A 13,432-nucleotide genomic window follows, 5' to 3' on the forward strand; every position below is an offset into this window, starting at 1 on the left:
CGCTAAATTTGTTTCCTTTCAAATGCACCATTTGTCAATATTTTTTCGTTTTTTCTTTGGAGGAGGACGCAGCCTGGACCCCGTGTTTGTCCACTGAACTTGCTCACTTCGCTTTTACGCCCCACCACTTTCAAATGTCACCAGCTGCCACTTCCTCCATGTCAAAAGAGATAATGTTCTCATAAAGCCCTCTTTGCTTTAAAATAAACATTTTGAAAACAAAGCAATACATTTGATGATTTTACAAGTTATCTATAAGTGAAGATGTTCTTAACTTTGACTTCACTGTATTAAGCCACAATTGGTAGTTGTAGGCCAATATGTTTCAGAGTTGATGTGATGTCACAATCTGAGAGAGTGTGCTAGTAAAACAACAAAGATTTATTCTAAGCCTTAGCTAGTGGCGTTCCTTGAAGTTTTCAATAGAGATTTAGTCAACAACAAAATACTAAGACTTCCTGCTTTCTGCAGCCATTTTGGAAAGGGGTGGCTCCCCAGGATTGGCGGAGTCCTCACTGATTTCACATGTAAACATCTCTCTTAGGTCCTAGCTGAGGTTACCCTCAAAACAATAGGAGTGGGGTACAATGTGGTGATACTCACGTTCTGTGTAGCGAATAATCCGCGAGGCCGAGTCCCCTAATCCGAAGCTGGTGACAGGCGTCAGGCAGACCTCATAGCTCTGGGGTACCCGTAAGTCTGGTAGTGGGTATTCCAACAGTCGGCCTTTCTCTACCCCGCGGGCAGGGATTGTCTTGCTGAAGGTACTCCTTAGGTTAAGCTGCAACGAAAACCAATATATCTTGAAACCTTAGACACATGTACATTTGGTACTGAAACTCTTCTCAAAGCAATCAACACACCTTGAGACCTGTGGCACACATACAATTGGTACTAAAACCCTTGCAAAGCAACCATCATACCTTGAGACCTCTGACACACGTACAATTATACTAAAACTCTTCCCAAAGGAACCGACACACATACAGTGGGTACTAAACTCTCCTTAGAGCAACCAGAGACCTCTGACACGTGTACAATTGGTACTAAAACTCTTCTGAAAGCAACCAACACACCTTGAGACCTCAGACACATGAGGTACTAAGGGCCACATGTAGGTAGCTTTTTGCATGTCGCAAAAAGCACATCGCGATGCACAAACCCAGTTTTGCGATTCGGTAACCTGGTTACCGATTTGCAAAATGGGTTTGCGACTCGCAATTAGGAAGGGGTGTTCCCTTCCTAATTGCAACTCGCAGTGCGATGTAGGATTGTTTTGTGACCGCAAACGCGGTCACAAACCAATTGCAGTTTGCACCCATTTCAAATGGGTGCTAACACATTCGCAAAAGGGAAGGGGTCCCCATGGAACCCCTTCCCCATTGTGAATGTAACTGTAAACATTTTTTCAGAGCAGGCAGTGGTCCTACGGACCACTGCCTGCTCTGAAAAAATGAAATGAAAACATTTAATTTTTTGTTTTTGTAATGCATCTCGTTTTCCTTTAAGGAAAATGTGCTGCATTTTTTTTTTAAAACTGCTTTATTGAAAAGCAGTCACAGACATGGTGGTCTGCTGTCCACAGCAGGCCACCATCCCTGTGAGGGCCGCCATTCGCAAGGGGGTCGCAAATTGCAACCTACCTCATGATTATTCATGAGGTGGGCATTTGCGACCCCCTTGCGAATCGCAGATGGTGTCAGGAACACCATCCTACATTCAGATTTGCGACTCGCAAATTGTGAGTCGCTCTGACTCGCAATTTGCGGGTCGCAAATCTGAACCTCCCTACATATGGCCCTAAATCTGTTCCAAAAGCAACCAACACACCATGAGACCTCTGACACGCGTACAGTGGGTACTAAAACTCTTCCCAAAGCTGCCAACACCCCTTGAGACCTCTGACACGCGTACAGTGGGTACTAAAACTCTTCCCAAAGCAGCCAACACACCATGAGACCTCTGACACGCGTACAGTGGGCACTAAAACTCTTCCCAAAGCAGCCAACACACCATGAGACCTCTGACACGCGTACAGTGGGCACTAAAACTCTTCCCAAAGCAGCCAACACACCATGAGACCTCTGACACGCGTACAGTGGGCACTAAAACTCTTCCCAAAGCAGCCAACACACCATGAGACCTCTGACAAGCGTACAGTGAGTACTAAAACTCTTCCCAAAGCAGCCAACACACCATGAGACCTCTGACACGCGTACAGTGAGTACTAAAACTCTTCCCAAAGCAGCCAACACACCATGAGACCTCTGACACGCGTACAGTGGGTACTAAAACTCTTCCCAAAGCTGCCAACACCCCTTGAGACCTCTGACACGCGTACAGTGGGTACTAAAACTCTTCCCAAAGCAGCCAACACACCATGAGACCTCTGACACGCGTACAGTGGGCACTAAAACTCTTCCCAAAGCAGCCAACACACCATGAAACCTCTGACACGCGTACAGTGAGTACTAAAACTCTTCCCAAAGCAGCCAACACACCATGAGACCTCTGACACGCGTACAGTGGGCACTAAAACTCTTCCCAAAGCAACCAACACAGCATGAGACCTCCGACACATGTAGATTGAATATTAAAACTCTTCCCAAAGGAGACTGACACAAAAAGAGGCTTTGCCACAATCATAAACATACACTTCATGGATTTCACCCCACAGTTTGTGTAAACAGGTTTTGACAACGTCATAAAAAAATCTTCAGTACGGTGCATGAAACAGACACACTCCTCCTCCGTAAGGATCAGGGGTGGAGACAGGTGTGGACATTGCACATTTTCCTGGAAAAATATTGCATCTTGAATAATAATAATATTCCAGTCCATCACAACCCCCATTGCGATTTTCTTTGGAGAGGCCCCATTACACTTCTTGCAAGAGGGATCAACAAATGAATGGCTGCCCACTGCCCCCTAGTGTGACCTGCAGCCCATGAATACATTCTGGGAAAGCCAGCTCAGCCTGTCATCCTTCTGAGGTTGATAATGTAAGTACCCATGACATGGTTGATGCTTCTACCTGACAATTATAGGACCCAAGAACATACAGTCTGACCCATTCTAATTTAACACTAATTATGTAAACATATTTACTCTCTTTTCAGATTTTTTATATTTTTGAAGTAGGATAAACAGAAGTTGCTAGTCTGTCCTGAGCCCTCAGAAGTCCTCCTTCAACTCACCTAACAGAAAACGAAATCAAAATGAAACAACATTCACCTTTAAGCAATCCACAGCCAATGATCTAATCCAAAAAGGGACACTGACAAAAGGAAAAAATTACACATTCCAGAAACATTCCAGCATTCTTTAGGAAAGTGGCCATGTTGTTTTCAAAGTCTCATATAAAAACCTTAAAAGAAAAATATAGTGCTGGAATGTTTAGAATATAATGTAAGGAGTGCACAATCTTTCTCAAAATCCACTCAGACTGGGGTGTGTGTACCCCCACGCAACCTGCATAATGGAAGGGCCGCACACTTTTCATGATTATAGTTTTAAATACTGTTTCTACCAATCATTTTTAAAGCTTAAAATAAATACTGGTTGAGTTTTAGATTTTGGATTGCAGATCTTGCTACACCTATACGGAGGGCCACTGGAATTATCTGCTATTGCGGCCACAGCGTTTTTGCATAATTATCGATTTTCCACGTTTGCCACATAATTCTTCGTCTCCTGCATAATCTGCAAAGAAAATCTTGCTGAAACGGATCAAAATGTAGCAACACGTGTTGCTGTGCAGTGGAAGGTCCTTCGCAACGACTGACCGGTCACCTTTCTCTGCTTTCATTGCTGTATTTGGGTTTCAGGCTGGTACCAATGAGATCAAACCTCTGACCAGATAGTGTTAACATGTAGAAAACATACAAATAATTAGATAACTCTTATCATGCGCTGCATTACGCTGCATTACGCTGCATACGCCTTTTTGACGCATAACATGGTCAGCCATGCCGCATAATTTGGTCCACCCCTGCCACATAATTCCCCTGGCACTGCCTACAGCTTCTCTCGATTTTCCTCCAGTCACTGGACTCTTTCCTCGGCTAAGGAAAGATATTACTCCCAATTGATTGGTAACAACGTACTACACTGTTTTTGCATCGTAACCCGGCGATTCCGCCATAGTCCAAAATACTACGCTTTGTAATTCCATGAAGGTATTTCCTTCACTGGTTAGCGCGGGCCTGACCACAACATGGCCGCTGCTGTCCCTAAACTGGTGTCCTGCAAGCAGAGGGCGGAGGCAGGGAATACACTGAAACAGGGGAGACACTGACACTGAGGCAGGGAAGACACTGACACTGAGAAGACACTGACACTGAGGCAGGGAAGACACTGACACTGAGACAGAGAAGACACTGATACTGAGGCAGGGAAGACACTGACACTGAGACAGAGAAGACACTGACACTGAGACTGAGAAGACAGAGAAGACACTGACACTGAGACTGAGAAGACACTGACACTGAGGTAGGGAAGACACTGACACTGAGACTGAGAAGACACTGACACTGAGGCAGGGAAGACACTGAGAGCGAGAAAATACTGACTTCCAGAAAGAGAAGACACTGAGGGAGGGACGACAATCACACTGAGATACAGAAGATACTGACTCTGAGACAGAGACAGAGAAGGCACTGACACTAAGGCAGGGAAGACACTTAAACTGAGACAGAGAAGACATTGGGACAGAGAATACACTTACAGTGAGACAGAGAATACACTGAGACAGAGAGAACTCACTCTGAGACAGAGAAGACACCGACACTTTGAGAGAGAAGACACTGAGGCAGAGAATACACTGATAGTGAGGCAGAGAACAATGATTCTCAGACAGAGAAGGCACTGAGGGAGGGACTACACTGACACTGAGACAGATAAGACACTAACACTTAGAGAAGACACTGAGACAGAGAAAACACTGACAGCGAGACAGAGAAGAAACGGACATTAAGACAGGGAATACACTGACAGAGAAGAAAGTGAGACTGAAGCAGAGACTATACTGACACTGGGAAAGTGAGCACACTGAGGCCCATATTTATACTTCTTGACGCAAACCAGCGCCGGCGCTGGTTTGCGTCAAAAATTTTACCGCTGGCTAACGGCATTCCTACGCGCCATGCGGGCGCCTTATTTAAGGAATGACGTTAGCCAGTGCTGCGGACTGGTCTGAGTAAAAGAAAATGACTCAAACCAGGCAGCGCCGGCGTAGGGGAAAATGGGGGTTGTGCGTCAAAAAATGGTGCAAGTCAGGTTTGAGGCAAAAATCATGCCTCAATCCGGACTTGCACCATTTTTGGACGCACAACCCCCATTGAAATGACTCTTGTCTTAGCAAAGACAGGAGTCATGCCCCTTTGCCCAATGGCCATGCCCAGGGGACCTATGTCCTCTGGGCATGGTCATTGGGCAAAGTGGCATGTAGGGGGGCCCAAATTAGGCCCCCCATGCTACTTTAAAAAAATTTAAAAAATACTTACCTCAACTTACCTGTACTTACCTGGGATGGGTCACCCCATCCATGGGTGTCCTCCAGGGGTAGGCAAGGGTGGCGGGGGTGTCCCTGGGGGCAGGGAAGGGCACCTCTGGACTGCTTCCATGGTCAGAGACCATGGAAGTGAGCCCACAGGTCCCTTAACGCCTGCCCTGACCCAGGCGTTAAAAAACAGCACACATCAGGCTGTGCGCCGTTTTTTAAGGCCTGCCTCCTCCTGTGCGTCAAAATTACTCTGGAGTATAAGTAAGGCGCACAGGCCTTAAAGTCATTTTTTGGGCGGGAACGCCTACCTTCCATGTCATTAACGCAAGGCAGTTTCCCGCATCCAAAAAATGACGCACACGGAGGAGTTTTGACGTCCGTGGGCTCGGGCATCAAAGTTTAAATTTGGTGCACGGTTTGCGCCGAATGTGCGTCAAAATTTTTTATGCACATTCGGCACAAACAGAGTATAATTATGCCCCTGAGTCTGGGAATACTCTGACAATTGGACAGAGAATACACTGACACTAAAACGGGGAATACACTGACAGTGGGACAGGGAAGACCCTGACAATGGATATACTTACTCTGACAGTCAGTGCACTGAAATTCACCGATTCAAAGATACAGTGACACAAAGGCAGGGATTATGTTGACACTGGGACACTCAGGCACAGAGTGCAAGCCAGAACATCTGCAAACAGTGGGGCGAGGAGGTGCAAACTTTGACACCAGGGGCCTGAATTAAAGTCTGGTGGATAGGTACTCCGTCACACACACAACACATACTCCGTCTATGGATTACAAGTGTAGGATATCCTAATGCATGTGTAATAAGGTGGAGGAAATCTGGCAAATTCCACATCACGCCCCAGGACAGGTTCATGTGATGCCTCTGATATGTGCTCGGATGCTTTCAAACAGTAATTCCCACACTGGGCAGCGAGCCACTCACTCGAACAGGAAGATACCAACAGACACACTAGTCCAGGGAGATACCGATGTACTCACTGCGACACAGAGAGTGTGACACTGGGCTCCAGGACACTGATAGGCATTATGCAGCACGGTGGCACTGACACTAGACTCCAGGACACTGATAGGCTTGCTGCAACATGGTGATACTGACACTAGGCTCCAGGACGCTGATAGGCATTATGCAGCACGGCGACACTGACACTGGGCTCCATGACACTGATAGGCATTATGCAGCACGGCGGCACTGACACTAGGCTCCAGGACACTGATAGGCATTATGCAGCACAGCAACACTGACACTAGGCTCCAGGACACTGATAGGCTCGCTGCAACATGGTTACACTGACACTAGGCTCCAGGACACTGATAGGCATTATGCAGCATGGTGGCACTGACACTAGGCTCCAGGACACTGATAGGCATTATGCAGCACGGTGGCTCTGACACTAGGCTTCAGGACACTGATAGGCTCACTGCAACATGGTGACACTGACACTAGGCTCCAGGACACTGATAGGCTTGCTGCAACATGGTGGCACTGACACTAGGCTAAGGGAACACTGATAGGCATTATGCAGCACGGTGGCACTGACACTAGGCTCCAGGACACTGACAGGCAGTATGCAGCACGGTGGCACTGACACTAGGCTCCAGGACGCTGATAGGATTGCTGCAACATGGTGGCATTGACACTAGGCTACAGAACACTGATAGGCATTATGCAGCACGGTGATACTGACACTAGGCTTGAGAACACTGATAAGCATTATGTAGCATGGTGGCACTGACACTAGGCTAGAAAACACTGATAGGTTCTCTGAAACATGGTGACACTGACACTAGGCTCCAGGACCCTGATAGGCATTATGCTGCATGGTGGCACTGACACTAGGCTTCAGGACACTGATAGGCAGTATGCAGCACGGTGGCACTGCCACTAGGCTCCAGGACACTGATAGGCTCGCTGCAACATGGTGGCACTGACACTAGGCTACAGAACACTGATAGGCATTATGCAGCACGGTGATACTGACACTAGGCTTGAGAACACTGATAAGCATTATGCAGCATGATGGCACTGACACTAGGCTAGAAAACACTGATAGGTTCTCTGAAACATGGTGACACTGACACTAGGCTCCAGGACCCTGATAGGCATTATGCTGCATGGTGGCACTGACACTAGGCTTCAGGACACTGATAGGCAGTATGCAGCACGGTGGCACTGCCACTAGGCTCCAGGACACTGATAGGCTCGCTGCAACATGGTGGCACTGACACTAGGCTACAGAACACTGATAGGCATTATGCAGCACGGTGATACTGACACTAGGCTTGAGACCACTGATCAGCATTATGCAGCATGATGGCACTGACACTAGGCTCCAGGACCCTGATAGGCATTATGCAGCACGGTGATACTGACACTAGGCTTGAGAACACTGATAAGCATTATGCAGCATGGTGGCACTGACACTAGGCTAGAAAACACTGATAGGTTCTCTGAAACATGGTGACACTGACACTAGGCTCCAGGACACTGATAGGCATTATGCTGCATGGTGGCACTGACACTAGGCTCTAGGACGCTGATAGGCATTATGCAGCACAGAGGCACTGACACTAGGCTCCAGGACACTGATAGGCATTATGCAGCATGGTGGCACTGACACTAGGCTCCAGGACTCTGATAGGCATTATGCAGCACGGCGACAAGGACACTAGGCTCCAGGACACTGATAGGCATTATGCTGCATGGTGGCACTGACACTAGGCTCTAGGATGCTGATAGGCATTATGCAGCATGGAGGCACTGACACTAGGCTCCAGGACACTGATAGGCATTATGCAGCACGGTGATACTGACACTAGGCTTGAGACCACTGATCAGCATTATGCAGCATGATGGCACTGACACTAGGCTCCAGGACCCTGATAGGCATTATGCAGCACGGTGATACTGACACTAGGCTTGAGAACACTGATAAGCATTATGCAGCATGGTGGCACTGACGCTAGGCTAGAAAACACTGATAGGTTCTCTGAAACATGGTGACACTGACACTAGGCTCCAGGACACTGATAGGCATTATGCTGCATGGTGGCACTGACACTAGGCTCTAGGACGCTGATAGGCATTATGCAGCACAGAGGCACTGACACTAGGCTCCAGGACACTGATAGGCATTATGCAGCATGGTGGCACTGACACTAGGCTCCAGGACTCTGATAGGCATTATGCAGCACGGCGACAATGACACTAGGCTCCAGGACACTGATAGGCATTATGCTGCATGGTGGCACTGACACTAGGCTCTAGGATGCTGATAGGCATTATGCAGCATGGAGGCACTGACACTAGGCTCCAGGACACTGATAGGCATTATGCAGCATGGTGGCACTGACACTAGGCTCCAGGACGCTGATAGGCATTATGCAGCACGGTGACACTGACACTAGGCTCCAGGACACTGATAGGCATTATGCAGCACGGCGGCACTGACACTAGGCTCCAGGATGCTGATAGGCATTATGCAGCATGGTGACACTGACACTAGGCTCCAGGACACTGATATGCATTATGCAGCATGGTGGTACTGACACTAGGCTTCAGGACGCTGATAGGCATTATGCAGCACGGCGGCACTGACACTAGGCTCCAGGATGCTGATAGGCATTATGCAGCATGGTGACACTGACACTAGGCTCCAGGACACGGATGGGCATTATGCAGCACGGCAGCACTGACACTAGGCTCCAGGATGCTGATAGGCATTATGCAGCACGGTGACACTGACACTAGGCTCGTGGACACTGATAGGCTACCTGCAACATGGTGGTACTGACACTAGGCTTGAGAGTACTGACAGGCTCTCTGCAACATAGTGACACTGACACTAGGCTCGTGGACACTGATAGGCTACCTGCAACATGGTAACACTGACACTAGGCTTGAGGACACTGACTGATAGACTCACTGCGACATGGTGGCACTGACACTAGCCTCGAGGGCGCTGGTAGGCTTACCGCGACATGAGGCACTGACCCTATGCCAGGCACACACTGACATGAACGGTGGGACAAGAGGACACTGATGCTGTGAAAGGAAGACATCAAGTGAGACGCTGACACTAGAGTGTGGAGACACCCTTACACTCACTGGAGCAGAAACACAGATTGTTCACTGAGACAGGGAGATACTGACTGACACTAGGACAGGGGGACGCAGAGATGCTTGCTGGGACAGTGAGATGCTGACACTGGAGAGATGCTCGTTGGGACAGTGAGACACTGATACTAGAGTGATGCTCGCTGGGACAGTGAGACAATGACACTAGAGAGATGCTCGCTGGGACAGTGAGACGCTGACACTAGAGAAGGGAGTCACCCTCACATTCACTAGATCAGAGACACAGATTGTTCACTGAGTCTTGGAGACAGTGACACTGGGACAGGGGGACGCAGAGATCCTCGCTGGGACAGTGAGACACTGACACTAAAGAGATGCCCGTTGGGACAGTGAGACACTGACACTAGAGAGATGCTCACTGGGACAGTGAGACGCTGACACTAGAGAGATGCTAGCTGGCACAGTGAGATGCTCACCGGGACATTGAGATGCTGACACTAGAGAGATGCTCGCTGGGACAGTGAGACACTGACACTAGAGATGCCCGCTGGGACATTGAAACGCTGACACTAGAGAGATACTCGCTGGGACAGAGAGACACTCACACTAGAGAGATGCTCGTTGGGACAGTGAGACACTGACACTAGAGAGATGGTCGTTGGGACAGTGGGACACTGACACTATAGAGATGCTTGCTGGGACAGTGAGACGCTGACACTATAGAGATGCTCGCTGGGACAATGAGACGCTGACACTAGAGAGAAGCTCGCTGGGACAGAGAGACACTGACACTATAGAGATGCTCACTGGGACAGTGAGACGCTGACACTAGAGAGATGCTCGCTGGGACAGTGAGACACTGATACTGGAGAGATGCTCGCTGGGACAGTGAGACGCTGACACTAGAGAAGGGAGTCACCCTCACATTCACTAGATCAGAGACACAGATTGTTCACTGAGACTTGGAGACAGTGACACTGGGACAGGGGTACGCAGAGATGCTCGCTAGGACAGTGAGACACTGACACTAGAGAGATGCTCGCTGGGACAGTGAGATGCTGACACTAGAGAGATGCTCGCTGGCACAATGAGATGCTCGCTGGGACAGTGAGATGCTGACACTAGAGAGACGCTCGTTGGGACAGTGAGACGCTGACACTAGAGAGATGCTCACTGGCACAGTGAGATGCTCGCTGGGACATTGAGACACTGACACTAGAGAGATGCTCGCTTGGACAGAGAGACACTGACACTAGAGAGATGGTCGTTGGGACAGTGAGACACTGAAACTATAGAGATGATCGCTAGGACAGTGAGACGCTGACACTATGGAGATGCTCGATGGGACACTGAGACACTGACAGTAGAGAGATGCTTGCTGGGACACTGAGACGCTGACACTAGAGAGATGCTCGCTGGGACAGTGAGATGCTGACACTTGAGACGGGGGTCACCGTGACAGTCACTAGGTCAGAGACACAGATTGTTCACTGAGACTTGGAGACAGTAACACTAGGACAGGGGGACGCAGAGATGCTCGCTGAGACAGTGAGACGCTGACACTAGAGACATGCTCGCTGGGACAGTGAGATGCTGACACTTGAGACGGGGTCACCCTGACAGTCACTAGGTCAGAGACACAGATTGTTCACTGAGACTTGGAGACAGTAACACTAGGACAGGGGGACGCAGAGATGCTCGCTGAGACAGTGAGACGCTGACACTAGAGAGATGCTCAGTGAGACGATGCTCACTGGGACAGTGAGACACTGACACTAGAGAGATGCTTGGTGGGACAGTGAGACATTGACGCTTGAGAAGGGGGTCACCCTCACATTCACTAGATCAGACACACAGACTGTTCACTGAGACAGGGAGATACTGACTGACACTAGGACAGGGGGACGCAGAGATGCTCGCTGGGACAGTGAGACACTGACACTAGAGAGATGCTCGCTGGCACAGTGAGGTGCTCAGTGGGACAATGAGACGCTGACACTATAGAGATGCTCGGTGGGACAGTGAGACACTGACACTAGAGAAGGGAGTCACCCTCACATTCACTAGATCAGAGACACAGACTGTTCACGGAGACTTGGAGACAGTGACACTGGGACAGGAGGATGCAGAGATGCTCGCTGGGACAGTGAGACATTGATACTAGAGAGATGCTCGGTGGGACAGTGAGACATTGACACTTATGCCAGGAACAGAGCGGCGCTGCAGACTGGGGCAGCAAGAGGCTGACACACAATGTAAGTGGCCTTCAAGGGTCACTCTTCACACTCATGTAGCTCTGGTGAAAGGTCGCTATACCTGGCCTTCAAGTCACTGTGAACAGCCCACCATCAAGCTGCAAGATCAGATACCCCACAGCGCCTTGAAGCCATGTAAATGACTGCGCTGCGCCACACGAGAAAGGCGTGACATAAAATGACATTTCTCACTCTCCAAATACTGAGCCAAACAAAGCGTGCTTCGTGCGTGTCCCCTGCAGCCACAAATGAACATCTCCGGAATAATTATATATTTTTCGCCTGCGAATTATTCCAGTTGCATGAACATGTTTGGCTAAAAGGCATAACAATTTGGCATAAAACCAAAATATGCGTTTGGGAACCAGCCCCGGTACATCAAATACGTTAATGGCTATCATCTCCGCTCAATGGACTTCTTCTGGCATGAAATGTAATGGGTTAATTGCATAAAATTGGGCCTGCTTTTAACTGGCTGGAGGCAACCCTTTGTGTATGAATAGTTTTTTAAACTAGCTCTCCACGCTGGACTGAATATCAATTCCTGGCTCCCTTCATCTGAGGGGGCCTAGGCACTCTCTGCCTTGCACTGCAGTGTGAATATACAAAACGTACAATGTGAAATATTAGCAAGTAAGAATAATAAATAAGTGATTATAACTGAGTGACACATACTATCCTTAGAGAGCTCACCTAAGGCCTATGTTAGATCTTGGCAGAGGTGAATATTCCCTCAAAAATATGCCAAATATCATGTCTGCCATATTAGAATCACATTACATCCTATGGAAATTGTAATGCAGCCGATGGGTCATCCGTCGTGATTGTGACCGAGTATTCCATCCGCCAAGCTCTAAATCAGGCCCAAAATCTACAGAAACCAGGAACTGGATTCATTAAAATGTTTTTACAACCTTGATGTGTTCAGAAGAGAAGACAGTGCATTTTTGTTTTGCTGGACTCACCAACTTAATTTGCGAGTGCACCAAATGAGTTTCACCTTTTCACAATTAGCTGTGCGCTCGCAGTTTATCTATGCACTATGACACCTGGTGATGTGGAAGCTACAGAACCAGGCGCATCCCTCCACGTGCCGGGCTCCATTGGCCATCCCTGACGCCACCTCCTGTGTAAGCCCCGCCCAGGCTGAGGACATCTGCAGCTTAAGGTGGATGTGTCCTGGCTATGCGTGAGTTTGGTTGTGGAGTGAAAACTCATCACAAAAGATGCGTAAAGGCGCTGGTAGATAGAGGATGAGGGCCTGCTGTTTTGAGCAGGGCCCGATCACTTCCCGGATGGCTCAAACACATCCTGAGAAATTAGGCTTTAATATTCAGAGTTGGTCGGCTGAAACAATCGGGTGGGGTGGCGCTCAACTGAGACCCAATGAGACAGTATGCGTGTGGAAAGGACTCTTTATTGAGACAAGGTAACTTGTGCAAACCTTGGCATCTAGCCATACAAATTAACCAAACACGGCCTCACTAATACATTCTAACAACTATCAGTCCATCTCCTCCTCCCCTAGATGACCCCTTAAATGCCCCTGTCATTGATACCGCTCCA

The 13,432-nt window shown here is 48.6% G+C and overlaps 1 protein-coding gene across 1 annotated transcript in view; it reads right to left on the minus strand.

The window, feature by feature from the left end:
* Positions 1-13,432, minus strand: part of MDGA1 (MAM domain containing glycosylphosphatidylinositol anchor 1) — an 888,610-nt gene that overhangs the window by 246,491 nt on the left and 628,687 nt on the right. The window contains exon 11 of the mRNA XM_069236322.1: positions 604-781. Within this exon, the coding sequence (XP_069092423.1) occupies positions 604-781 (178 nt within the window). The remainder of the gene's footprint in view (positions 1-603; positions 782-13,432) is intronic.

The sequence above is a fragment of the Pleurodeles waltl genome, chromosome 5, assembly GCF_031143425.1.
Source record: "Pleurodeles waltl isolate 20211129_DDA chromosome 5, aPleWal1.hap1.20221129, whole genome shotgun sequence".
Taxonomy (NCBI): Eukaryota; Metazoa; Chordata; class Amphibia; order Caudata; family Salamandridae; genus Pleurodeles; species Pleurodeles waltl.